This window comes from Vombatus ursinus, unplaced genomic scaffold (assembly GCF_900497805.2).
Source record: "Vombatus ursinus unplaced genomic scaffold, bare-nosed wombat genome assembly UNPS02014893.1, whole genome shotgun sequence".
Classification (NCBI taxonomy): Eukaryota; Metazoa; Chordata; class Mammalia; order Diprotodontia; family Vombatidae; genus Vombatus; species Vombatus ursinus.
The window spans coordinates 8,527,769-8,555,512 of record NW_020954671.1 but is presented as its reverse complement, the minus strand read 5'-3'; the positions used below and the strand labels follow the sequence as shown (position 1 = coordinate 8,555,512).

General features: G+C 36.4%; 1 protein-coding gene across 5 annotated transcripts in view; it reads left to right on the top strand.

The window, feature by feature from the left end:
- Positions 1-27,464, top strand: part of PPP2R5E (protein phosphatase 2 regulatory subunit B'epsilon) — a 152,711-nt gene extending 125,247 nt beyond the window's left edge. For 2 of the 5 annotated variants that reach the window (XM_027842856.1, XM_027842852.1), the window contains exons 6-14: positions 2,060-2,190; positions 2,310-2,369; positions 3,554-3,662; positions 6,346-6,399; positions 6,499-6,549; positions 7,783-7,902; positions 14,194-14,321; positions 17,114-17,215; positions 25,250-27,464. In XM_027842856.1, the coding sequence (XP_027698657.1) occupies positions 2,060-2,190; positions 2,310-2,369; positions 3,554-3,662; positions 6,346-6,399; positions 6,499-6,549; positions 7,783-7,902; positions 14,194-14,321; positions 17,114-17,215; positions 25,250-25,349 (855 nt within the window). In that variant the 3' untranslated portion in view covers positions 25,350-27,464. The remainder of the gene's footprint in view (positions 1-2,059; positions 2,191-2,309; positions 2,370-3,553; positions 3,663-6,345; positions 6,400-6,498; positions 6,550-7,782; positions 7,903-14,193; positions 14,322-17,113; positions 17,216-25,249) is intronic. The other 3 variants (XM_027842853.1, XM_027842855.1, XM_027842854.1) reach the window with 3 other exon arrangements.
- The last annotated feature ends 280 nt before the right edge of the window (positions 27,465-27,744 follow it).

The window sequence follows — 27,744 nt, the reverse complement described above, 5'->3', positions numbered from 1 at the left end:
AGATGATGAAACCTCTTGACTCCAGGCATGGCACTCTGTCCACGGTGTGCCACTTAGCTGTCCCTGGATTGACAATAGGGCAACCTGTTATCCATATTCTATATGTAAACAAGGCGAATCATTTTTCTCATTCCTTCTGTAAGTATGTGTGTAGATACACAGTTATTTTGTTTCAAGTATCACTGTTCTTCCTTTATTTTTTGCCATCTGATTAGATACATAATTTTGGCTTTGCCAGTTACTTTGCCAGTTTTCTGTGATCTTGAGCAAATCAATTACCTCCTTTGGGTCATTTTCCTCATTTGTAAGATGAAGGAGTTGGACTGAACGATGGCAAAGGTCTGTTGCAGTCTGTGATTCTTTTATCTTCGTCTCTTCCTTATATTTAAAGGATACACTAAGGTATATGGTAATTTTTCTATTTTGCCTCATGGAGCAGCTGAAAAGCATCTGATTAAATTATGATTCATTTTTTATTTTATTTTTCTAAAAAATGTATTTTTAAAAAATGTATCTTTCCATAGGACTAAAGGAAGACACCCAGTAGTCTATTTTTGAGGGTCTAATGCAACCATTAGTTAATAAGTTTTCATGAAATAGTTTCATAGTTGACTCAAGCTTTATAACCTCCCTCCCCTCCTTCCCTTATGCTGGTTGTGAATTACTCATGAAACTGCTTTACAAGACTTAAAATAGAAACAGAACCAAAAATAAGAAAAAAAATCCATTCTTTCTATTAATGAGTAATGTGATAGGTCGATGGAGTTAATGTAAGCGTGAGTATGTAGCAGAGTATACAAATCACAGAGCAAAGGATGAGACAAGAATAGCATACTTGCCTATTGAGTAGTTTTCATTTTTGGTTCAACAGTATTTCAGACTTTGTGAACGTAGCTTTGTAGCTTATTTTTATATTTGAAGATGCTATGGCTAATAATATCATTTATCATCTGTGTGTGTTTGTGTGAAAGAGAGAGAATGCCATTAGTTTCTTTTTTCCTTTTGCTTGCATTTAAATATCACTCATTGGTTTTGTAGTTGACGCCATTGTTTATGGAACCATTTGATGTCTGTGGCACTGCCACTACTTTGCCAAAAATCAAACTTTGCTGTTTGATTGCTTTCTGCCAAGATGGTCTTTTCAGGTATTCCATGACCATGCTTATCATGTGATGTTAACTTTGTTTTTTTTCTAGCCTTTCTAATATTGAACATGTAAGAGAATGAAAATTTCTTTAAGGTTTTACTCTAAACAATAAGAATGATAATCTAAAATAACCTTCAGATCAATGAGGAAAAACCATTGTGTTCATAAGACAATTGAAATTTTGTTAGCGCTATCAGCTCGTGATTAGCTAGAGTTGTCTCAACCAATTAAATCTGCCTACCCCAGGTAGATATTTAGATTTCTCAACATTGTAGCCATTTTGTATTTTCCCTTTTTTGTCTTGGGGGGGTCCCCTTTTCTGGGTTGGTTTGGCCAGAAAAATGTAATCACGTCGTGGCCAAACTGGTGATTTAACCCCTGTACATTTAATTAGGTTTGTTTCCAGATTATAGACATACATACAAAAATCTTCAAATATGTTAGCCTCAGAGTATCCAAAGAATATCATTGGCCAGATTAAAAGTAGGCAGCAGCCTGGCTCTGGACTAGAAGCCTTGGGTTCAGTTCCTGATTTTGCTCCTTAAAATCTGTATGACCTAAGTCAAGTTAAATTTACTTCTCTGGGTCTCAGTTTTCTCAGCAGTAAATGGTTATTAGACTAGATTATCATTAAGTCTGTCTGGCTCTGAAGCCTATGATCATACATGAAGATTCCATGATACTTCCTTGCATATAAATAATCTGTGCCTTTTTTACTTAGTACTTTTGATTATTGTATTTGCCCAAAAGCTTTCTCAGAAAGATACACTATTTAGTGCTTTTTTAGAGTGGTGACATAGATTTTATACACGAGTATGACTCTGCTCATCAGCATTTCCTAAGATTAAATTAGTGCATGAATTTTTATTTATTGTTAAATAACGTGTGATTTGTTTGTGTTTTCCACAATAGCTTTTGGAACTTTTTGACAGTGAAGACCCTCGAGAACGAGACTACCTAAAAACAGTCTTACACAGAATTTACGGCAAGTTTCTTGGTCTTAGAGCATTTATCCGAAAACAGATTAACAATATTTTTCTACGGTAAGTAGTGAGGGGAGAGAGAAGGAAGAAGAGTTTAGGGTTTTCATAGAAATATTAAGTAAACTCGACACATTTAGCTAGTTAGCCTAAGAACTTTATTTTTTTTTTCTCTGTTATAGGTTTGTTTATGAAACTGAACACTTCAATGGAGTCGCTGAACTGCTGGAAATATTAGGAAGGTAAGCACTTTTTGATTTAATTGCTAATCTCAGTTGAATAGCTCTTCTGAAAATTAGAGTCAAGTGGCAAAACTGAAGTGCTGATTTAGATAAATCTTGCTGTAAATTACTTCTTGTTTGTATTAAGCTTGACTAATACCAGATTTTTTTTTCTTAATCACTTTGCTTTACAGTTTTTGTGTTGATAATTTCACTTAGTGATGAAAACAGGTACTTCAGTTTATTGTAGTGACAACTATCTAATCATTGGTCTCTTTATTTGCCAAAGGGCCATATTATTCTTGTTAGTTTCTGGGCCATCTTGTCTGTTGATACATTTGTTGAAAAATTAAAGGGCAGGGGCAGCTAGGTGGCACAGTGAATAGAGCACTGGCCCTGAAGTCAGGACGACCTGAGTTCAAAAGCGGCCTCACACCAAACACTTGATACTTACTAGCTGTGTGACCCTGGGCAAGTCACTTAACCCCAATTTGCCTAAAAGAAATAAAATAAAATAAAAAATTAAAGGGCACAAGTAAATAAAGAAATAAAAAGATTGCTATTCTCAAAGGAACAATATGCACACAACTAGCTCTTGAACAGCTGCTTTCAGTTGTGGAATGGATTTATTAATTATAGGTGTTAAAAAGATTTCTGAAGGCAGATTAATGTAATTTATCTGTATTTTGTTGTTGTTTTTGAACTGGATAATGTAATTGACTTTTCCCATTCACATTAGGAGAAAAAATGTGTGGTCTAATGTGGGGTTTCTTTTAGTGAGGTCTTGAAGGTATCACTGGGATGGGAAGAGAGGAAACAAGATGTGTGAGAGAGGGAGAAAGTATGAATTGAGAGTGCCATATTCAGAGAGGAAATGTGCAGCACAAGTGATTCTTTGAAGGAAGGGAATGGGAAAGACAAATTGGGGAACAAGGGATCTTTTGGTGGAAGGAGTATTTGGTATTTCCTCTAGTGATTAGATAAGGAAGCTTTTCTATAGAATCAAGAACAAATCTTTGTTTTTTACTTTATGTTAGTCTTCCTTACCAATGAAGTTTGGTCTTGAATTCTAGTGCCTTTTTTATTTTTATTTTTTTGCATTGTTAGTATTTTTGCCAATGAAACTGATTCATTCTTATTATTTGGTAGATAACTTAATTTGTGGTGGTAACATTGCTAATTTCTATTTCTTTCTTTTCTCCTAGTATTATCAATGGCTTTGCTTTACCTCTTAAGGCAGAACATAAACAGTTTCTGGTGAAGGTATTGATTCCTTTACATACAGTCAGGAGCTTATCTCTCTTCCATGCACAGGTAAAATATTTTAAAGTGGTGTTTCATGTGGCTGCAGTAGAATGTTTTGATATTTAAAAAACAATATTGTCACTTAAAAAACTTGCTAAAATTTCACCGGGAAATTAGTTGTAGCTCCATTGGAATCATAGAGCTTTTTAGTGCTTGAAAGAACTGTAGAGATGGCCTCCTGCAGTTCCCTCATTTTGCAAGAAACTGACACAATAGATTAAGTAATTGTGATCTTCAAAGTCATACAGTTGCTTATTAAACATTGAGACTTCATTATAACTTGTGTGAATAAAAGGATCTCAGTTTTAGATACCCCAACAATATTCTTTAGCCTGTATTTTCTCCTATCTTTTAGTTTACCTCCCTATTTCCCTTCCCTTAATGAGGATATATGCAGACACAAATGCTTTTTGATCTTTAGTCTGTCTCCCTGTCTTTTTTGTCCTACTTTTATCACTTTCAAAAGTCACATCCTCTCATTATCTGTCTTGTACATCTTCTAATTTATTTGCTAAGTTATTTTTCATACTCAGCATGTCACTAAAGGGGTTGCTAATCTTAGTAGCTTTTTAATTCTGTATCAACATTCTATTCCTTTCTTCCCCCCCCCCCCCATATTTGAGTTTGACTAAATGTATGATACATTTTTCCAAGTGCTTTTCTTCTTTAAATGTTAAATGCCTACATCAAGGAAATTTTAGCCCATGTGTTTTTAATTTATCTTTAAATCTTGTTTCTTAAGGATGATTGCTTTCCAAAAAATTTTATGAGCACTTCCTACAAATCCTGTTTTTTGTCTTTGGAACACAAAATCACATTTAATAAGCATATAAAAGAATGTTTATCCTAAATGAATTTACTTCAGACTCAGAGCTTAAGATTTCATCGGTCCTATCTATGCCAGACACTTCATTTTTCTGCATACCAATGTGATAGAGTTTTGCTTATGTTGGTCAGCAACATTTTTAATAAGTTCCCGTTACTATAGCATTATTTTGGTACCAAAGCAAATTACTATTTTGCTAGTGTTGTCAGAGATAGCAAAGAGGCACTGTTGCAGAATCTTTGTTCAAAAAAGATCTCTCAGATGAAGTTCAGAGAATTTAAAAATTAACTGGAATGTGACTTTTTTTTCTTTTTTTCATTACATAAACTGTAATCAGTACCCTAATTGTAGATGTTCCCTAAGGCTCTGTCTTGGGTCCTCTTCTGTCCTCTCTCTATACTTTCTCTTGGTGACCACATTAGCTCCCATAGGCTTAATTATCTTGATTTAGATGACTCAGTACCAGCCCCAGTCTCCCCTCAGCTTCAGACCTGCCTATTGGACATTTCATACAGTGTAACCCAGAGACATCTCAAATGCAGCACGTCCAAAACCACTTACTGTGTTTCCCCCTTCTAGGGGTGGGGAACCTGCAGCCTTGAGGTAACGTATGGCCTTCTAGGTCCTTGGGTGCAGCCGTTTGACTGAGTCCAAGTTTTGCACAACAAATCCTTTTATTAAAGAGATTTGTTCTGTGAAGTTTGGATTCAGTCAAAGGGCTGCACTTGAGGACCTAGAGGGTCACATGTGGCCTCGAGGCCACAAATTCCCCACTCCTGGGGGCCTAAACTCTTCTCATTCCACACTGTTCTGTTTCTATCAAGGGTACCACCATTTTCTCAGTCTTTCAGTTTTGTAACCTCTGTATTGACTCATCACTGGTGCTAACCTGTTATATCCAATTAGTTTCCAAATCTTGTTGCATCTTACCTCCATGACATCTCTTTCATTCTACCCTTCCTCTCCACTTACATAGTCACCATTTTGGTTCAATTTTTTAATCACCTCAGACCTTTCCTTACTCCAGTCTGTCTTTACACAGTGCTGCCAAAATAATTATCCGTAAGCACAAATAGGACCATGTGGCTTCTCTTTATAACCTTGTCCCAAACGGATTTTTTAGCCTCCATTGGCCGCTACTCTTCCTTTCTTCCTCTCAAATTCTAATAATACTATATCTCCCTTTATATAGTGCCTTTGCACTGGATGTCCCCCATTTCTGGAATGCAGTACCTCATTTCTGCATTATAGAATTCCTTTCTACCTCCATGACACAGCCCAAGCACCATCTTCTATGTGAAGTTCCAGTTGCTAATACCCTCTTTCAATCTTTTATTTAACTACTTTGTAATAAATTTGAAATTTACATGTTTACATGTTGACTCCCCAGTTAAAATGTAGGGATGAACCCGTATTTTATATTTCTATCCCCAGGACAGTGCCTAGAGCTTAATTTGTAGATGCCTAATAAATGCTTGTGGATTGATGGATTGAACCTTCCATATGACCTGAAAGTTAGTAGTAAGGCTTTTTTTTTTTTTTTTTTTTTTTACCCACAAACTTTCAATTTGCTCTAGTATGTTGGACCTCAGTTTCCCTTATCTGTAAAAGGAAGTGATTTTTATAAGGCTTCTTCCTGTCTTAAGATGCAAATGACTATAATTTTCTTTCCACTAAAGTCTAGTAATAAAAATGTCTTATTTTTTAAAATGGGTTTCATTTTGTATTTTTCCTACATTGAGTTAAGGTAAAATTTAGTAAACAGAACATTAAGTATTAACACTGTGTACTTTTAAGTTTTAAAAAGGGCTTTTTGGAGTTCGTAGTAAAGAATACTTGTAATCTGGTATTTTCTTTTTCTTTCAGTTGGCATATTGCATAGTACAGTTTTTGGAGAAAGATCCTTCACTCACAGAGCCAGTAAATATTACTTTGATAGTTTTTGCAATTTGAAATTCCTTTTCTCTATTGCTGTGGATTTGAAAAATTAAGTATTCTTTTTCCTCTCCTCCCATTTAGGTTATTAGAGGGTTAATGAAATTCTGGCCTAAAACATGTAGTCAAAAGGAGGTAAGTTCTTATCAGTATGTAAGTTTCATAGTCCTAAGTCAGACCTAGCAACATATCTGTGATGGTTTGGCCTTTCCTGGTGCTTTTCTTTTTTTGACAGAATTCTTAATGTTACCATAGAAAAAATCTGAAATATATGTCTCCCTCCAAAAAAAGTTCACAAGTATGCAGAAAATTTCTATTATGTCATTATGAAAGGATTGTCATAGACATTACATTTTAATTTACTCCCCCTTGAAGTAATTTTCATATTTTCCTTTGAAGTTATCTTAAAGATGTCTAATTCATGTCACTTAACAGTTATCTTTGTACCTAAGTATCTAAGTGCCTCTTGCCAGGTTAGCATAGTTTAGCAATCAACAAGCATTTATTAAGTGCCTAACGTTTTTGGCACGGTAAATACAGAAATAAAAATTGAAAAGATCCCTGCTGAGGGAGCCAACATGCGCTTATATAAATATATGCAGAATAAATACAAATGTCTAGCATATCTAGTACTACTACTGCTACTACTTACTACTACTACTACTACTACTACTACTACCACCACCACCACCACCACCACCACTACTACTACTACTACTACTACTACTACTACTACTACTACTACTACTACGAGATTCACTGTCCACTGTAAATTCTTAGTGGTGTGTGTGTGTGTGTGTGTGTGTGTGTATCAGACTGTAGATATTTGTACTAGATTCAATGCCTTTCAGTGTTTATATAAATGTACATTTCTCATTTCCTTAGAGCAGCCTCCTTTAAAACTGTCCAGCATCTCTCAAAAATGTCCTCATGATAATTAACACATACATGCCACATGTTATAGTGCTAGCCCTGATCTTGTGACAGAAGAAGAAGGTGATGTGATGGCAGTGAGTAAAGGTCCTCTGTGGCAATGTGTGCCTGCTAAGAAATAGCAGGTTATAGGTTTACTTGTTAGTAATATGAGATGATAATGTGTCACTGCAATGTTTCATGTATTTTTTTTTTTTTTGGCAAATCATTTTCAAGTTTTTAGCTTAATTTGAAAAGGTATCATATGTCAAATACTTTGTAAAGTGAAACACACACATGTTACATGCCTTAGTGTTTCTTTTTCTCCTCTCATACAAGTTTTAATATACAAGATTTTCTTAAAACAGGCCATATATATAATCACATTCTCAGCATCTAATAAAATTTGATGTAAAGATCTTGAAAATTTGTATTTAGCTTGTGCTTGTTTTCTAGGTCATGTTCCTTGGGGAGCTGGAAGAAATTTTGGATGTGATTGAACCTTCACAGTTTGTTAAAATTCAGGAGCCATTGTTTAAACAAATTGCCAAGTGTGTATCTAGCCCTCACTTTCAGGTCAGTGATGGAAAGGACCCACTTCTTGTTTTTTGTTTGTTTATTTGTTTGTTTGTTTTTAATAGCAAGTTATAATACCCAGTGGCCTGTAGACAGTGGAATTGTTTTGGTTAAGTTTCCTTTCTGTGAGATAGAAGTAGAATAGATTTTAGTAATCTATGATTTGATTGACATTTTTTGTCTTTGTAGGCAGTTATATCATTGGAAAGATCAGTTAAAGCTCTTACAGTATATACCCACATTCAGTAGTAAAAAAAGCACTTACTAACATCTTTGGGGCCATATGCCAGGGAGTGGAGGGCAGTAGAAATTTACTAGAACCCCATCTGGGCTTTTAGTTTGAGCAAAGAATATCATTAGAAAATAGATTTGTGGTGGAGAAGGTTCTTTCTTGGCTGATGAAATGTTGGGTTTTGTTGATTATTTCATACAATTTAGAGCTGAGAGGGACCTTAGAGATCATTTTCTATACCTCCCTCTGTTTATGGATTAGGAGACTTAACTTTCCCGAGCAGGTTAAGTGATCTAGGTCATCTGGGGAATTAAGAAGCCGAGGTAGGGGGAAGGGATTCAAACCCAGGTTATCTACTTCCAACGTTAGTGCTCTTTCTGTTACACTACTCTGCCTTTAAAGTGCCTTTAGTATCATTAAAATTGGACAAAAGACACTTATGTTTCAAACTGACAGACTTGACAAAGATTGACTCCCTTTATAAGTCATGTTAATTATGTTAAATTTGTTTCATAGCATCCACTTTAAGAGAGATTCTCTTTTATTTAACTTCGACCATTCTTCCCAATTTGGAGATATTAATTAACGATTGGGGTTTTATTTTTGGTTGGAGTGCTCAGAAGGCATAGTATATTTATACCATCTTATGATAAGATCACAGCACAACAGTAAGGTGTGCATAGGGACCGTATAATAACACCTTCTGTCTACCTAATATCTAGATGAAAATAGATTTCAGTCAGATATGTGGCTATTAAAAGCATGCAGATCACCTTTTAGATCATACGTCTGGATTTTGGACAGAATTTTTCAGTTTTTGTCAGAATTATTGGTACTGTGTAGATGAATTGGCAGTCTGTTAGCGCAAGTGTCTGGAGGACTAACATTCAGAGTTAGTTGAGGCTTGTTAGGAAAAAAAAGGACAACAAGAAAACCAATTTTTTTGGTAAGGAGGAGGAAGGGACGTATTACTGGATTTTCCCCTTTCATTTTGGGGATCAAGGAAGGAAAAAGTCTGCCACTTGGTGTAGATGAAATACAGATAACTAATTACCAAGAGAAGGCAGAGCTGTTTAACTCCAGCCCAGCTCAGCATTGGGAAACAGAAGAGGGATCTGTGGGTTGGGGATGGGATTGGTCCACGTGTGAACACTCCAGCACCCAGAGAGAGGCTGTGCACCAGGACAAAAGAAGAGCCCAGATCTTTCCAAGGGCACCTGCAGATTCGTACTGGGCCCCTGTGACAAGGACAAGTACAAACTGAAAGTTTTGTCATGCATTTTCCAGTTCTGGGTCACAGATCCAGGGTGGTCAAAAGGACACCTGCACAGAGGAGTGATATTCCAAGCAGGGAGACCCTGGGCTGTGTACAGAGAAAGGAGGAAATTCTGAAAGTGATGTAGCTCAGACACCAGGTGCAAAGCAGGCTCTCATTCAAAGCATCTAGCCCAAGCTGCAGAGAAATTACCAAGGCAGGAATTCCAAATGAAAGGGGAACCTGCAGAACCACTCAACCAACAGAGCTTTCCAGCCAATAGGGGTGAATTCTAGCCCGGTCCACTTTTACATAGACCCAAACCCAGACCAGCAACTTGCAGAACTCAGATGAGGTGTGGGGGCAAAAGAGGGGCAAGCAATCAGACTTTGTGTTGGATCAGACCACTTTAGAAGTATTGAATGCCTGTCCCTGAGAGCCTGGAATAACACAACACTTGATATCCCAAGAAATAGTAGCAGGTTCAGCCCAAACCTTCCCTCCAGGAGTGTGGCAAAGATCAGGCCCAACATCAGGTCTGAAGTCAGGAGGTAAGCTGGAAGAATGGGCAAACAGAAAAAAGAACCCTACTATAATGAGCGATTCTGATAGAAATGCTCAAGACACAAATGAAGAAGAGAATAACTCCAAAACATCTACAAGGAATGCCTCAGAGAAAAACACATCTTAGGCACAAACTGAGCTAGAATTCCTGAGAGACATGAAGCAAGAGTTTAAAAAAGAGTTTTAAAATGTTTTTATAAGGGGCAGCTAGATGGCGCAGTAGATAGAGCACCGGGCCTGGAGTCAGGAGGACCTGAGTTCAAATCTGCACTCAGAGCAGGCACTTGACACTTACTAGCTGTGTGTTCCGGGCAAGTCACTTAATCCCAATTGCCTCCAAAAAAAAAAAAAGTTTTTATAAAGGGAATGAGAACGCTCGGGATAAAAATTGGAAAAGAAAACAGAACTGTGGAAGAAAGAAGTGGAATGGAAAGGAAATGCTTCACACAAGAGATACAAAACCTTGCCCAAGTAACAAATTGCCTGAAAATTAAAATGGAACAACTAGAAGCCAGTGACTCCATGAGGCAACAAATATTAACGTCAAATGGTTGAAAAAATAGAAGAAAAAAAATAGTTATTATATAGCAAAAAGAACTAACATAGAGAACAGATTGAGGAGAAAAAATTTAAAAATCATCGAACTGTCTAAATGCCAAGATCGAAAAAAAGAGCCCAGACATCTTATTTCAAGAAACCTTTAAAAAAAAAACTGCCCAAGTTTTTTAGAATCAGAAGGCAAAATGGAAATAGAATACTCTAGGCACCTTCTAAAAGAAACTCCCAAATGAAAATTGCCTGAAACACCATAGTCAAAATCCAGAGCTTCTATAGGTCAAAGAAAAAATACTGCTAGCAGCCAGAAAGAAAAAATCCAAATACATAGGAGCCAAGTAATCAGGATTTAGAAGTAGACATCTATAGAAACAAGGAAGAAGGGGTGGAGGGGAGCAGCTGACCCTTGAACCTCAATCTCATCTGAATGGATAAAAAGGAAGAATCCTTTCCCTCCCCCCAAACACGTTGGTAACAAAAACACATTTAACAGGGAAAGAGGAGGGAAAGGGGAAAAGAGGGAGGGAGAAAACTAGAAGAATGATGAATTCAGGGAAAGATTCAATCAAAACAAACTCCAAGGATGCATAAAAATATTTATAAGTCTTTTTGAAAAAGGATGAGAATGTGAGGGGGTGCTCATAAACTAGGAAATAGATGAGCAAGTTATGGTAGATAAATGTGATAGAATACCATTGTGCCGAACTCTTAGCATAACAACCAACTGGGATTCCAAAGGACTTATGATAAAACATGCTACCCACCTTCTGATAGAGAAGTGAAAGATTCAGAATGAAGAGTGACAAATTTTTTTTGAAAATGGCCAATGTGGAAGTTTATTTTGATTGACCTATACATGTTTGTATAGAGTTTTGTTTTTGTTGTGTTCTCATTTAGGAGGGGGAACAGGGAGGTGAGAAGGTAGATCTTGACTGATTAAAACAAAATTTTTTTTTAAAAAAGAAACTATGATTAAAAGGGTAATCAGGGAGCATAAAGAAAAGGAAGCAATAGTCACAAAGTCAATTTGGACTAACCTTATTTCACTTTTCACCAGGGAGATCATGATGATGCTATAGATAGAGTTTCCCTAATTTTAGCAAAGCAGTTGACAAAATCTTTTATAATAGGTATTCTTGTGAAGAAGATGAGTGATACTGGCTAGGTGGAAGTAGAGTTGGGGGACTTTAATGGGTTGGATGGCCAAAGTCAAATTACTAATCATTAATGGTTAGATGTCACCTTGGCAGGAAATCTCTAGTAGAATATCCCTGGCATCTGTGCTTAACTATGTGATGCTTAACATTTTTATCAGTAACTTGGTTGAGGACATGTGTGACATACTTTTCAACTTTGCAGAGGATTCAGAATTGGGAGAAATAGCTAACATGTTTTATGACTGAGTCAGTATGGAGTGTTTGGCCAAATCTAATAGGGTGAAATTTAATAGGGATGAATTAAAATCTTATACTTAGATGAACAAATTCAATTTTGCAGTTGCAAGGATGAAGAAGGCTTGTCTATATATTAGTTTGTCAGAAAAAACCCTGGGGTTCATTAAGAGTCATAAATGTAATATGGTAGCTCAAGATTGTCATTGTGATCCTAGGCCATCTAAGGAGAGGGTTAGTGCCCAGGATTAGCCAAAGGTGCACTGGTCCCTTCCTTGACCAGGCCACATGTGGTATTCTATGGTTAGTTCTGCACTTTATATTTTAGGAACAACATTGATAGTATTGAGAACTTTCAGAATTGGGCAGCCAGGAATGTGACGAACCTTGAATTCATACCACGTTGTGGTCAGTTGAAGGAACTGAGTGGTAATAGCTAGCTTGGAAAATTTTAAGACTTTAGAGACATGTTCGATGTATCCAGGTGTTTGAAGGACCGTCGCTCAGAAGAGGGATTAACCTAGTGCTACTTGGCTCCTAGAGAGTAGAACTAGGGTTAATAAGGGGTGGAAGATGCTAACAGGTTTGGTGTAAGGAAAAACTTAGGGAATTAATGAATTTCCTTTCACTAGAATTAGGTATATTGTAGAGGAATTTCTTTTTTAGCTAAGAATTGGACTGGTTGGCCTCTGAGATCTCTTCTAACTCTTAGATTTTATGATTCTGTATCCTTGAAGAACTGGGTTGGAGAGAACAGTTGAGGGTGGCACGGATTTAAACAATGTTCATAGATTGCAGCAGCGGAAAGTGATCTCTAATACGATATCTTATTCTTTTTATATACTCTTGTGCATTAGTACTTTTAAGTGCAGTCCTAATTTGCATGTGATTATTTTTATATTAGTTTTAACTTCCTTAGTAGATTATAAGATTGATAAGTCAAGAGGCTTTCCTTAATGCTTCTATATTCTTAGTGTAATGCATTTTACATAGTGGATACTCGGTTGAATGAATAATGTCTCCCATTTTTATAATGCTTTATGGATGACAAAACACTTTCTCCCCAACAGACCCTGATGTGAATAGTACAAATTTTATTGTCCCTACTTCACATATGTGAAAACTGAATTTCAGAGGTTATGTGTCACACAGCCAGTAAACAATGGCATCCCACATCTTCTCACTCCAAGGCCAGTGCTTAATCTGGATAAATGCAAAGAAGGGAATGATTGAAGAAAAAGAAAAGGAATGGGAGAATGTCAGTTTTAGAAAATGATAAAATACCATAGTTAAACACATTGCGGGTACAGGAGGATAGTTAACCATATTTTTTTTAACATACTGTCAGTTACTAATCTTAGTTTTTAGGTATTGCTTTTTTTCTTCACAGAACTTTTATAGATATTAATTATCATTGCCCAATGTGATTTCCATATGGAGAAATGGAAATAAAGAGACTTGAAGACCTTTCCCAGAGCCAATTTGCAGGTTACTACCATAATCAGACTTAAGGAATTGCTAGTTTCCTGTTTTGTCCTAGTGTCCCTTCTTTTCTCCCTCAAATTCCCCAACTATAACTTCAGAATACTGTATACTAAAAAAAAAAAAAAATGTAATTCTTCAGACTCTGTTGGGGGAGGAGGGATGGCATTAAAGCCTGAGAAAGATGAACAAGTTGCCACCCTACCCTAGTATTTTGTTCTCACTTTAAGATAGTTGTCCCTAATTTGTATAAGAGCAGGAAGTCAGCATTTTTTTCCCCACCCAGTCCCACTTTATAGATGATGTAGTATGCCTGCCTCAAATGAATTCTCAGGTTGAGGCAGGATATCAGCTTGTACTGCATAGAGTTGTATAAGAAAGAGGGAGTGAGTGAGTACAGGGTAGCAGTTTGAAGAGTGCAGTCGAATTATTTTGAAGATTATAAAGAGCTTAGAAGCAGGATAAATGGCATTTGAGACCAAAGAGTATTTACACAGTAGTAACATGGATGGTAATGTGACAGTAGGAAGGCACAAAGTCCTGTTTTCCTTCTAAAATTCAGGAACCATTTAGGAATTTTCAGACATTTAAAATACATTCCCCAGTGAAGTAAAATGTTGTTAATATTTAATTTTGTTTCTGATTTAAATATCATTGGTTTGATTTTTTTAGCAAGAAAAGAAAAATGACCACCACCTTTAGGTGTTTAAGTACTTAGAAATGATAACATTTTGTTTTACCTTGGTCTTTTGCAAAGCCATTAGCTGATTTTTTTTCTTTAGATATTTATTTTATTTTCCCTTTCTTCAAAGGTGGCAGAGAGGGCACTGTATTATTGGAATAATGAATACATCATGAGTTTGATAGAGGAAAACTCCAATGTCATCCTTCCCATCATGTTTTCCAGTCTCTATAGGATTTCCAAAGAACATTGGAACCCGTAAGTTTTAGTTCAGGATTTCAACTTTTTCAGTTCCTTTAAGAGCTGGTTATGTCACTCCTTATCTCAGAAAAACTCAGTGGCTTCCTATTATCAAGTAAAGTTTAAAGTCTTTTTTTTGCCTGGCATTTAAGACCTTCCCTTCACAATCTGGTGCCACCCAACCTTTCCAGGCTTATATCGTACTGTTCCACTGCATTTACTATATAATTTAGCTGAAGTGGATGTGTCTGTCCTTGGATATTCCTCATGCTTTCCTGCCTCAGTGCTTTGGTTCACACTATTCCCTGGCCTCTGATGCCCTCACTTCCCTGTTTTTCCTCATTCAGTTCCTGCCTATACTTTAAAACCCAACTCAGATGCTGTTCCTCCATGACATTTTTCCTTGATCTTCTGCCCCCCTCCCTACTGCCAGACAGTGATAACCTTTTTTCCACTCCCACCTCTTAAAGACTTTGTACCTCTCTAATGTGTCTGTCACGTATTATTTGGAATTAGAGGTTTTTTGTGTATATGTCATATCTCCCTATTAGATAACAACCTCTATTATGGGGGAGATGATCTTATATAATCCTTGCACATCTTCCACCACTGAGTACTGTAGAACCATACTTGGCACACAGTGGGCACTTAATAAATCTTTGTTGAATTAGATTGACTTTAAGCCTCCTGGATTCATTCCTTTTGGAAATTCCATAGGGGAAAAATTATGATATAAAATATTCAAATATAAGTTTAAAATTCACTTGAGTATAAGTGAAAACCGGGTTTGATTTTTTATTAGCCTTCATATTTGTATTTAAAGCAATTTCATGCCATGAAAACATCTCAGTTGGTAGTTAATCACTAATTTTAGCATTTTTTAAAAAAGGAAATCAGTATATGTATAAATAAAAATCAACATATTAAGAAAATCATTTAGGACATTCATAGTATGTCTTATTTAAGAGTTTCACGTGGAAATTTTCTTAATCTCATTTTCCCTTGTATATACTTAACAAGTTACATTTATAAAAATTGTTTTATAAGATAATAATAGTTATGATACTAGCATTTATATAGTGCTTTAAGGTTTGCAAAACACTTCACAAATATTATCTTGTTTGATCCTCACAACAACCCAGGAGGTAAGTGCTGTTATTATCATCTCCATTTTACAGATGAGGAAACTAAGGAAGGCTTAAGTGACTTCCCCAGGATCATGCAGCTAGTAAGTGTCTGAGGCAGAATTTGAACTTCCTGACTCCAGGTCTGGTGCTCTGCTAGCAAGAAATTCACAAATATCACTTATATAGTCTTAGGACTTTAGAGCTACGAGAAACCCAACACATCTTTTCTAACTTCATTTACCCAACGAGAAAAGTGAGGCCTAGTTAAGTAACTTCTCAACAGTTTTCCAGATCAAGGCTTCCTTCCTCTTTCAAGTGCCAACTTAACCTACTGGGGACATTCAGAGAAGAATTCCTAATTTGTTAGAAATTAATTGAATGTCTGGTTTCTGCCCTTGAATGCTTGCTTGTTCTTCATAGTGATAAGTTTGGGGCAATAAGCACGTATGTTCCTTTTCCCCCATGGTCCTTGACCTAAACTAGAATATTTTTCAGAACCAGACACAGCTTATGTTGTCTCTTTCAAGTACAGAGAAGCAAAAGCTTAGCCCCCAGTACGCTTAGAAGTAAAAAAGTTGAAACTGGATACTGCATTCATTTAGCACATAAATTAACAGTAATGGCAGACATTTATATAGCAGTTTGCAAAGTACTATATATAAATGTATTATCTCATTTGATACAACAATCCTGTGAAGTAGATGCTATTATTATAATCATTTGACAAATGGAAAAATTGAGGCTGTGAGAGGTTAAATGATTTTTCCCAGGGTCACACAGTAAGTATCTGAGGCAGGATTTTAACTCAAATCTTCCTGGCTATAAGGCCAATATTCCATGCATTATACCAGCTAGCTTCCTAGATTAGTTTGTGGCAGTACATTTTTTTCTTTGATGTTGTTGGAAGATAGAAGTTATATTCTAATTGTATATTGATGCTAAAGCTATTTGTGTTTAGATCTCAGTTTTGTTAGCACATAATATAAGCCAGCTGGCCTTAATGTTTCCTGACCACAGGCAGCAATCTGATTCTTGGCTGTGTGTCTCACAAATATATGTCATTGGGTCACAAAGGAGGAGATATGAGACAAGAGCAGATGGATTGGAGTCAATCTATTGACATCACTATAAAACTCATGCTTATATCCTGCTGACAAGGTGTCAGCACCATCATCATTGAGTTGGCACATTCAGTCATCTTTTTGAATCTCGTCGTTATGGGAGTGAATTTCAATTTTTTGAAATTCTGTAGATTATCATTTAAAGGCTAAATATTTTTGCAAATGGGAGACTTCACAGTTTGGATCTCTCATCTTTACTTATTTTTAGGAGGAAATTATTTAATGTCAGTATTTGTCTCATTTTACTAAATTCCCATATGTATAGATTTACTCTCTGTGCCTTCCTAGGAACATCCCATTTTTTGGCATGGAGGACTCACACCTGAAATTCTTTCACTTTACCAGATCTATAGGGTGATTATAGTTCCTAGCTGAATGAGTTCTTTTTTTGGGTAGTGAAGAGCAGAATTGTAGATCACTTCTAGTTGTACCAGTTAGAATGTGATAGAGACAGAGATATAAATTAGAAAAACTCATCCAAATTAAAATATTTCTCTGGATTAATTTATCACAGTGTTAAATAAGACCAATTAACAAATGCTCTCTCCTCTGTATTTTACAGGGCTATCGTGGCTTTAGTGTACAATGTATTGAAGGCATTTATGGAAATGAACAGCACCATGTTTGACGAGTTAACAGCCACTTACAAGTCAGATCGCCAGCGGTAACTCTTTAAAGCTTTTTTGTCAGCTGTGCATAAGGTTCCCTATTTAGTTCTTGTCTTATTCTTTGCTCAGATTGCCTGATTTAACCTACAGTCAAATGCAGCTTCCCCCCCCCCCCTTATTTTTTGCATGTTCATTAGCTTTGTCCTTGTGGGATGCCAAATAATATTATGCATTGATGTGTTTTGTACCCAATGAAATACAGTACCTGTCCTCAGTTTGTGAATATGTGATCTCTCAGACTTGTTTTTCAGCCCTCAGTTTGACAGAGAACTAAATGCAGCAAATTCTACCCTCCTATTAGGTTTTCATTTAGTCCCAAGGTCATGACCATGAAATAGACCTCCTCTGTAGTATTCCACCATGGCTTTTGGTCATTCCATTTCAGGACTTTCAGGCAGTTTGGTTCTTGGGCTGCCCTGAGATGTTGGGTCGACTCCAGCCTATCCTTTCTGAGGGCCTATAGACAGGATCCAAAGCCTTTTAATTCAGAATTGCCATTTGGTGAGGAAAAAACCTCTTTCTTTTATTATCACCCACTTCTCTCTAATCTCTGTCTGCCTCTGCCCTACCCTTTAGACTCACCTGTGTTGCTCTGCCTTTCCTTTCCACTGTTTTCTATGATCCCTGTTCTATCATTAACAAATTTTTCTTCTTCTTAGACGTCTTCCTCTCAGTCTGTCCTCTTGCAGTCACAGAAATTTGACTCCCCCAGAAGACGTTCAGTTCATCCCTGACCATTCTCTACAGTTTTGGGTACACTCTTTCTCATTCCTTCAATTTTGACTGTTATCCCAACACATTGAGCCTGAGGAACAGACCTATTCCTTAATTCTTACTTGCTGCTTCGGGATGAGCCCTCTGCCTACATTGCTCTGCAAACACTGTTCCTTCGAGGTTTATTCCATTTGGTTTTATTATAGTTTAGATTTAGATTCCTATTGCATTGCCTTACCTCTCAGGCCACATCCCAAGTCATTCTCCCATTTTTCTCAAGGGGTTTGGAACCTAGCTCCCAGTCATCTTCTCCGCCTTGAACTCTGACCTGATACATTTTTTTCCCCTGGAACACTCTGGTCTCCTAGCTCATCAGACTCCCATACGTTTGTTCTACTCACCACAAGATGGGCTACTCATATTCCTGCTCTTACCATCACCTATTTTTCTTCTAGAATGCTGAAATTGTTTACTGATCTTATTCTCTCATTTCTTCCTCTGCCTTACTCTTCCTAAATTATTCTTTATTTTCACAGTAACAGTAACTGGAATTTAATCTAGCAAGAATTTATTTATTAAGCACCTGCTATATGCCAGTGTGGGTGATGCAAAGACAAAACAACAGAAGCAGTTTCTGTCCTCAGAGAGCTCACAGCCTTGTTTTCCTTGTCTGTCAATGCTCTGGCCTCACTCTCCTCCCTTCAGTCTTGGCACAGGTAACCAGTTTGACTCTACACTTCCCTCTTCTTTTGACTCTCTTGTTCCATTGGCCTGTGGCCTCACATGTATTGGCAAACTTGAATCATGGTAACCTACACCATCTTCCTTCTTTGTTTCTATTCACTTGCTACTAAATACCCATGAGGAACATCATACATTTCTGTTGACTGAGGCTAGTACCTTGTTATTAATTTCAGTTATATACATACTCCTTTCCCTGCCTCAGCAGAAGGCCTCAGTTCCTACTTAGAAAATTGAGGTCTTAGTCATGAATTCCATCCACTCTTCTATTTCATACATCAAAACCTTTCTAGTTGCCCCAACCCTCTCACACCTTTTTATTATTTGTTTCAGTCTCTGAGATGGGTGGTCCTTCTCCTTACAAAGACTCTACCTTGTGGTCTTGATCCCATTCCCTTCTTTTTCCTTGAAGATGTTGCCCTTTTAATCGTTTCCTTATTTTCTGGCTTCATCCTTCTTGATCTCTTGGCGGCTTTTGACAATGTCAGCCATCTCTTCCATTTGGATACTATCTTATTTCTCAGCTTCCACAATGCCATTGTGGAAGCTGAGTTTTCTCCCATAGGTCTGAACATTTCTTCTCATTCTTCTTTGTTGGCTCATTGTAATCCATCTCTTGCTTCCTGACTGTGAGTGTCTGTCAGAACTCTATCCTAGCCCCTCCTTTCCTTTTCTTGATGAAACCATCTTGACTCCCAAATATATGAATCCCGTTTTAATCTCACTCCCAAACTCCAGTTTCATGTTGTCAACTGCTTACTAGATATATCCATTTGGATGTACTGTCGGTATTTCAAACTCAATTTGTCTAATAATCTTTCCTACTTCCAAAAACCCTGAACAAGTTCCGATATAACAGAGTTCAGCCTCTCCTGACTAAAGAGAGCAGCAGATGCCTTTTCTTGAAGGCTTCTCCATCTTTTTTTCCACCCAGGTTCATAGCCTTGACTTTTCTGTTTCTCTTGCCCTTTATAGCTAATTAGTTGCCGAGTCTATCTCCCTGACTTGTGTCACATCTAACCCTCTCCTTTTTACTCGCCCTCCTCCCCACCTCCCACCTTCCAGGTCAGGCCCTCCTGCCTACAATACTAAATGCCCCTTCCCCCTTTCCTTTATATATCTGTCCAAATAATCTTTAGCACAGATCTGATACTTCTCTCCCTCTTCCAAACCCCGCCACCCTTACTCTGCCCCAGTCCAACTAGTGGCTTCTTATTGACTCTAAATTAAAATATAGATTCCTTAGCTTGTCATTTAAAGGCCCTTTAACCTGCTTTTCCAGACTTAATAAACATTACTCCTCTTCAGGCACTCTATGCTTCAGCCTCTATTTGCTGTTACCTGAACTTGAAATTGTATCTCCCTCCTGTATGATAATGCACACCCTATCCACGTCATGCCTGGAATGCATTCCCTATTCTATATAAACCCTTTTCTGATTTTTTCAGTTAATGTTCTCTTCATTTTCAGATTATCTTGTATTTACAACTCTTTACACGTTACATCCCTCATCATAAGGAAAGTTCCTTTAAGGCAAAAATTATTTTTCATTCTTGTCTTCGTATCCCGAACACCTGGCACAGTGCATTTGTATGTAGTAGGCATTTAATAACTATTTTTTAAACTGAATTGGTTTGAATTGAGTGTAGTGAAATCCTTAGCCCATGTCATTTCTAGATTAGTACCTATAAAGTTGAGCTGTAGAATACTGACTTTGTGACATTTGGCAAGTCATTGACCCCTCAGTTTTCCTGGTAACTCTCTAACACTTGAAGTTGCAGGTTGGATACAGATCTGCCTTGGTAGGAGTTTCATATGCCAATGAAATCACAGAAGTGATCTTTTAAAAATGATATTCAATTAGTACTTCATAATTTACAACAGCCTTACTCCCTCCCCCCCAATCATTTTGTTTATGCTTATTTTGCATAAACTTATGTGTTTGTAAAAGAATGTAAGCAAGCCCCTTGAAGGCAAGGGCTGTTTCCTTCTTGTCTTTGTACCTCCAGTGCCTGGAATAGAGTAGGCACTTAATAAATTCTTGTTGATTGATTAAAAAAAAAATAAAGTTGAGCTGATTTTATACTCATTTCCAGAGGAGATGGGAAAGAAGCTTTTCAGAACACTTTTCTTTTGTGAGAAGGGTGACTTCATACCCAGATTCTAAAAGACATAACAAGATTTAGAAATGAAAGACATGGTTGATAAACTGTCTTGTTTAGTTGAATGACACTTTCATGATGATGATGATGCTAATGATTGGTGGGGTGGGAGCAGGTCCTGCTACTTTCCTAATCAAAGCATTATTTTTGGCTTGTTGTTTTCTCATTTAAAAAAATCTGATATGTTTTAAGAGTGTTAGAACCAACTGAAATATAGTTGAATTTGATCTAGGAAATTTTTTTTCACTTCATATGCTTAATTTTCTAATTTGAGTGTGTTTCTTTTCCAAATTTCTAATTTTCTAAAGAACATGGAAAAAATGAAAAAAAAAAAAGGTCTTAGAACTTTTAGTAATTGAGCACACTCAGGTTGGGCCTTTGATTTCATTTTGGGCCCCTGCAAACAAAATGCCAGGTACTGTGTATCATAAAACTTTGTAGTTTTTTGGATCTCCTAAAATTTATTAGAATATTCTTACCTATGACCTGCTTTGCTTTGCTTTGCTTAGTTTTAATTCTGTTAATTGTATTTTACAAATGAGAAAAGTCAAGTGGACAGCTTGGTTTCAAAAGGCCATCTAATTTAGAGGATTTTTTTTTCACTCTTAAAGACAGTGAGTTTCTTGAAAAGTAATTTGATTATAAAATTTGATATAGGTTTTCTTGCCATCTGTAGTCAGGAGAGGCCAAGCTCTGTCACATCAGGAAGTTGTATGATGTTTTTAGGATACTTTGAATTATAATAATGTCATCTCAAGCCCTTAAAATCTGTGATTGTATTCTGTGCCATAAACAAAATATTATTTTAATTTTTTGCTGTTTAAAAATTTTAATTCATATAAATATTAAGATGTATCATTACAGCATGGAATATGTCATCAACTTCAGCAGAAGTCTTATTAATATTACCTTAGTTGGAGAGGGGGTTGTTCTGTGGAAAATCCTAGCAAAGAGATTGAATATTCTATTAACATAAGAATTTAGTGCTAAATATGACCTGGTCGTTACTATTTGGCTTCAGAAATGTGCTGAATAGTAGAAGGTAAAACTGCAAATAGCTTCTCATCATTTATTGTCTGAATTAAATAGGCAAGACTTTTAGGAAAGATAGGAATACCTTCAGAGAAAAAAAAAGGCATTGCTTTGCCTTAGGGATCTAGGATAGGTAGTTTTATTAAAATAGATTTTTTTTTCTTTTTTGATTATTGAGTTCACATTCAACTCATTAGAAAAAATAGAGCTTCCAAGATGTAAGGAAGCAAGGGAATGAATATGTCATATGATGAATAGAAAGTTGGTCCTGACATATTTGACACTTTTAAAGAAGTGATGTAAGGAGAATAACAGTCATGGAATGCCAAGAGTCAATTAATGCCTGCCTGAGATGTGTGGATGACCCAAGTACTTACAATGGTAGCGGTTGATTCCTATGTCAATCTTAGTGCTATTTCATATTGAAACTGGAAGAGAATGTGACAGCCCCCAAGTGGTATTCAGTTTTTAAATTAATTTCTGTGGGATATTCCTGTTGGAAATAATAAGGAAGAATGTAGGTGACATTAACATTATATCAGAAATATTTAAAGGTTTTGAAATGAAAGTTGTTAGAATGAAATGCACATTAATTCCATATCTGGAAAAGAAGCTTTTGAGGATCATTACTAAGAATGCCATAAACTAGTTGACACGTGTATGAAACAATTTGACAAGATGAGTTAGCTCCTAAAACATAAAATAAAGTTGAGTGTTTTAGTCATGTCTTCTTTTCTATTTTTACTTCAAATTAGGAAGATATGAACTTGACTTGATGTTCCAACTGTTTTTGATTTAGGGACCTCCTAAAAGCACTAGGTCAGACTCTTCCATTCTTCCTCGCAAATATAAAAACTATGCATTTTACATTAACATGATTCATAGTGTTCTGATTTCTTTTTTTTTTAAAACATCAAAAATGTTCAAAGTTGTTTTGACACCAAATAGATTCTGAGTTATATTAAATCCAGTATTTGGAATCCAAAGATGCATTTTATCACATCTCAAACTGAATTAGTTTAGGCTGCTAAGAAGCCATTAGTAAGAGATCTCTACTATAAGGTCAGAGGATCATACAGTTAGTACTTATCTAGAAAGCAGCTTAGAGATTATCTAGATGAATTGTTCATTTTTGAGCTGAGGAAACTTGGGCCAAAGGAGGAGGATGTGCCCAAAGTTGGAGCAGGTAGTCAATATCAGGGCCAGGATTAAAATCTAGGACTTCTGACTCTAACTCTAGTGCCTTTTTTCATATACCATGCTGCCTCCACAAATGCCTTGGCTGTTCTTGTATTTAATTTGGTTTGCTGGATTCTGGGCAATAGCCATAGAGGTTGAAATGAATAGTGAAGAAGATGAATTTTGAGCAAGTATGTCACTGAGTGAGACGATGTCTATAACTTATCTGAGGTGAGCAATGAATGAACTTCAGGTTGTTATTTGCTTCAGTACTTCAAGGCTCCATAATTTCATTGGTATAGGTATTCTTTTCACCTATAAATGAATGAATAAAAATTCATTAACTGCTTACTTTGTACCAGGTGTGGGTTCTGCCACAGACACAGTGCCAACCTGCATTGGTATAGGAAGTTTCCCTATCTGAGAGTTCCCTAAATCAATGAAATCATATGTTCAGTCCCTGTCCCTGTCCCCAGTGCCAGGCAGTGTGCCAAAGTCTGGGAATACAAATATGAAAGTAAGCTACTCCCTGACCTTGAGAAAGATTACATTCTTACAGTGGGAGACAATGCACAATATATAGGAGTGGTGGCCAGGAAAGAATGTATCTGGGGAATCACAGGGATGGTGATCCACAGAGCAGCTGATTAGCAAGCCAACTCCAGGACCGTTGGTAGTACTGGTAGGATTTTTGGGTCAAGAGCAAGAGGTGGAGGTACATGTTGTTGATAGGATGAATGGCATGGGTGGCATATTTTCATATGGTGTGATGATTGTGTGAGGGGTCTGGGGCCAGCTAGCTATAGTAGGTTAGTTGAGTTTATGTCTATGCTCTAGTTCAGGCAGCAAGACCCAGGGAATAGGCTTTCTAAAACTGAGTAGATTAACTAACCCAGGGATTTTGTAGAGATGTTTTCTGGAACTATGGTGTATATAGATAACATTCCCCTCAATACATTGAAATAGTACTTCAGTTTAGGTTTATTTATTATAGTTGGATTAAAATGGAATTGTAACATAAATTATCCAGCAGGAATAAGACTCTTTAAATTCCTAAGTTATTTCCAGAGAGACTATGCAATGCAATAAAAAGGGTAGAAGAGTGGGGCAGCTAGGTGGCGCAGTGGATAGAGCACCGGCCCTGGATTCAGGAGGACCCGAGTTCAAATCCAGCCACAGACACGTAACACTTACTAGCTGTGTGACCCTCGGCAAGTCACTTAACCCCACTGCCTAACCAAAAAAAAAATAAGATAAAAAGGGTAGAAGAAATTTTAAGTTATAGCTATGATATTATACCAGTGTGTCGGTAATTTTTAATTAGCCCATGTATATTATCTATATATTATCTAAGGAATTGTTACTTCTAGGCTTGGTTAGATGACCCAAAAGCCACATCCCCCTTTTACTTGGGGTGAAAAATTCCCTGGTTTATAGTTAGGTGATCTAATTGGCAGTTAACAAAAGTAGGATTTCTATTTAGTAAATTAAGTATTTCATTTGCAGTAAGGAGTGCAAACTCCATACAGATTACTAACACATAAATTCAGGGAACCTGAAACCTTGGAAGTCATTGGAAGCTCTTTATTTCATTTATTTTGGTAAGGGTATGCAGAGTTAAATAAGAGAATCCTGAACATGTGGCTTACCAATATGGAAAGACCCTTACTTTACTTAAGTTTATAGACAGACCATATTATATGTAATAGAGAAAAAAAAAATAAAGTGATAGAAGGGCTAGGTATTTTTGTGTTCCTAGAACTCAGCATTTATAGCATTTCTGGGGTCACTTTTGAAAGTGGTGGTATGTGCAGAGGAATTTGGTTTTGACTAAATAAGAATAAACTCCTCCTCTCCACCCCCATCACTCCCCCCAAAAATCACCAAAGGTGTTCCTGAGTATTGAACAACTGCTCCAGACAAATGATCGCCTTCATTTTTCTGAGCTTAGATAGCAGTATTTCTGTAAGAAACTGAGCCCAGAAGAATATTCATGTGAAAAAGAATCTTAAAATATCCTTGTCATCTCCTGCTTGTTCAGTTAACACTATTTTTGTGTCTATCTAAGTGTGGAAAACCAAGAAATGACAAGCTTAATGCCAAACTGTTCACAGAATTTAAAATGTGTGTTTGGCGGGTGGGGGGTTCTGATCTCTTTAAAACTTCTCCACTGTTTACACTGAATTCTGTTTCTTCCACCAGTGAGAAAAAGAAAGAAAAAGAACGTGAAGAATTGTGGAAAAAACTGGAGGACCTGGAGTTAAAGAGAGGTCTTAGACGTGATGGAATAATTCCAACTTAACAACAGCAACAAAATGACAACAGCATTATTAACCTGTGGAGTCACACATTTATGTAGTAGAAGATGGAGCAACAGTTTTCTGTATTGTGCAACTTTACAGTAGATTTCACATTTGTTTCATTATTACAACAGCACTGTATATACCTGTCTCTAAGTAAAGGAAAAAAAAATAAGGACTTAAATCCAAAGTTTGGACAGTAGATGGACTTCTCAGAACTTTGCAAACATAATCATTGTTCTAACCCTACTTTAAAAGCAGTCTTCAGAGATCTGTTGATAAAATTGCTATGTTTAAATTCCATTGTCAGGAGTTCCTTATTTATCATTAGCAGAGAGTATGATACAATTTTCAAATGTGAACAATCTTAAATTTAGCTTGTCTTTCTGCTAAATTGTTAAGTGTATTTATAGTAAAAGGAAAAAAAAAAAAGACTGTCATTTCCTTATAAGTTTGTGTAACATCCTCCTTCTCTGGATAACTTTACTGTAATTTGACATCTTTTCCTTTTGCACATCTTCATAGGTTGAATGTCCACAAAGAACAGGGCCGTGAATACACAGGTCCCTGCAAAGGTTTTGTTTACTGGTGTGAGCAAGCATCTTTCCAGTAACCAGGCTAGTCCTCATACTCCTTAGTTTTCACATCAGGAGTAAAACACAGAGAGGTGATAAACATGGTAGGGAAGGGAATTTTGGATTCATGCATTAGTTTGTGATGGATCCAAATCAATGTCTTGAATCCTTTTGAAAACAGGCACTGGTACACCACAGACTTCAGTACCTAATCAGTATTAGTTATGTGCATCATTGAACACATATACCAGAGCTGTTTTAGTAATGACTGAAATACATCTTTTTGGACCACTTTGAAATAATAAAGACAAACACTAAACAGTACATCCGTGAAATTGATCTCCAGGGATTGCAGATCTAATTGGAAAAAGAGTTGAGCAAACAGTTTGGGCTGTTTGGAGTTGTTGCCTTACTTTTTAATATGTATTTATAAAGTATTCCAGCAAAAGAGGATGTAGCCTCTGGAAAAATGTTACAGTGTTTTTGTAGACTCTAGTTGAATTTCTCATCCCAGCGCCAGCCCTGTTTTTAGCTGGAAAGGATTCAGGATAACATTATTCTGCATTCTGAATCAGATGCTTATTCCTAACTACTGTATTTGTTACCAAAAGTGGTTCTACAAATGCTACTGAAAAAAAATCTGGAAATTCCTTATGTCCTGAGTATTAATAATAAAGTTTAAAAATGCTTTTATATCAAAGGTGCATTGTGACCAAATTGTTTAAGGAAAAATAACAACAAAAAAAACGAGAGCTATATCACAAAGTATACATCATTGGCTATCTGCTTTGTACTTAAAAGTGAAATCTTACATCTTTGGTAGGTAAAATGCTAATGTGATTCATGTACAGTATATATTTAGCTAATGCAGTGGCATTATTATATACCGAAAGGTATGTATTGCAGGATTTTTTTTTTCCCAGGACTCTTTTGATCTGTTATAGACATGATAACAGTGAGTTGATAATCCTAAATGATTGGTCCCAGCAGTATTTATGGTATAGAGCAGATTCTGTGTTCATGCATCTAATTGTGATAGTTAAAAATATGAACACATGAACTGTTGCCCTTTGATAGGAATACAGTATAAATATGGGCTTGTATATTTTCCTCCCTCCATTTAAATATGTAGTAGAAGATAGTTTTCTTGTTTCCAAGCCAAAAAAAAAAAAAGAAAAGAGTGGGGATGGATGGAGAGGGCAGCCCTATCCTCTCTCCCAGGTTACGTCTTTCAGGATTATCAGGTCATAGTTTATACATGAGTCAGCCACATAAGAATATTGTCATCTCAGCAACTTTGTAAAAACTTGACAATGTTAATTCTGAAAATGAAATAGCAGTAAACTAGTCATATGCAACACCAAAAATAACATGGTTTAATAGGATTACTAGAGATGTTTTTTTTTTTAAAAAAAAAAATCGATGGGAGATTGATAGAAATTTGGCAGAGGCTGCCAAAGATCATACAACTTCTTTTAAAATACTGGAGAAAAGGTGCAAGCTCAAATACTAAAGATAAAAATAAATTTATAACAAACCATCTCCTTTAGCTCCTTTGATTTGAATAGCCTTTGATTTCTACTGTGCATTATGATTATTTTTGTTAGTGTAATCTTATATTTACAGTTAACATGCCTTTGAAGACTGAGGACGTTAATGGATGAATGAACTAATAATCTCTGCCCAATGAAATGAAATGCAGTCATTTGAAATTTTAAAAGACAAGGAACCTTTCTTGCACCATAGGTGATGACTTTATACAGATTATTCTCAGTGTCAACTTTATATGTTGATACCTACACTGAGAAAAACGGAGACGAAT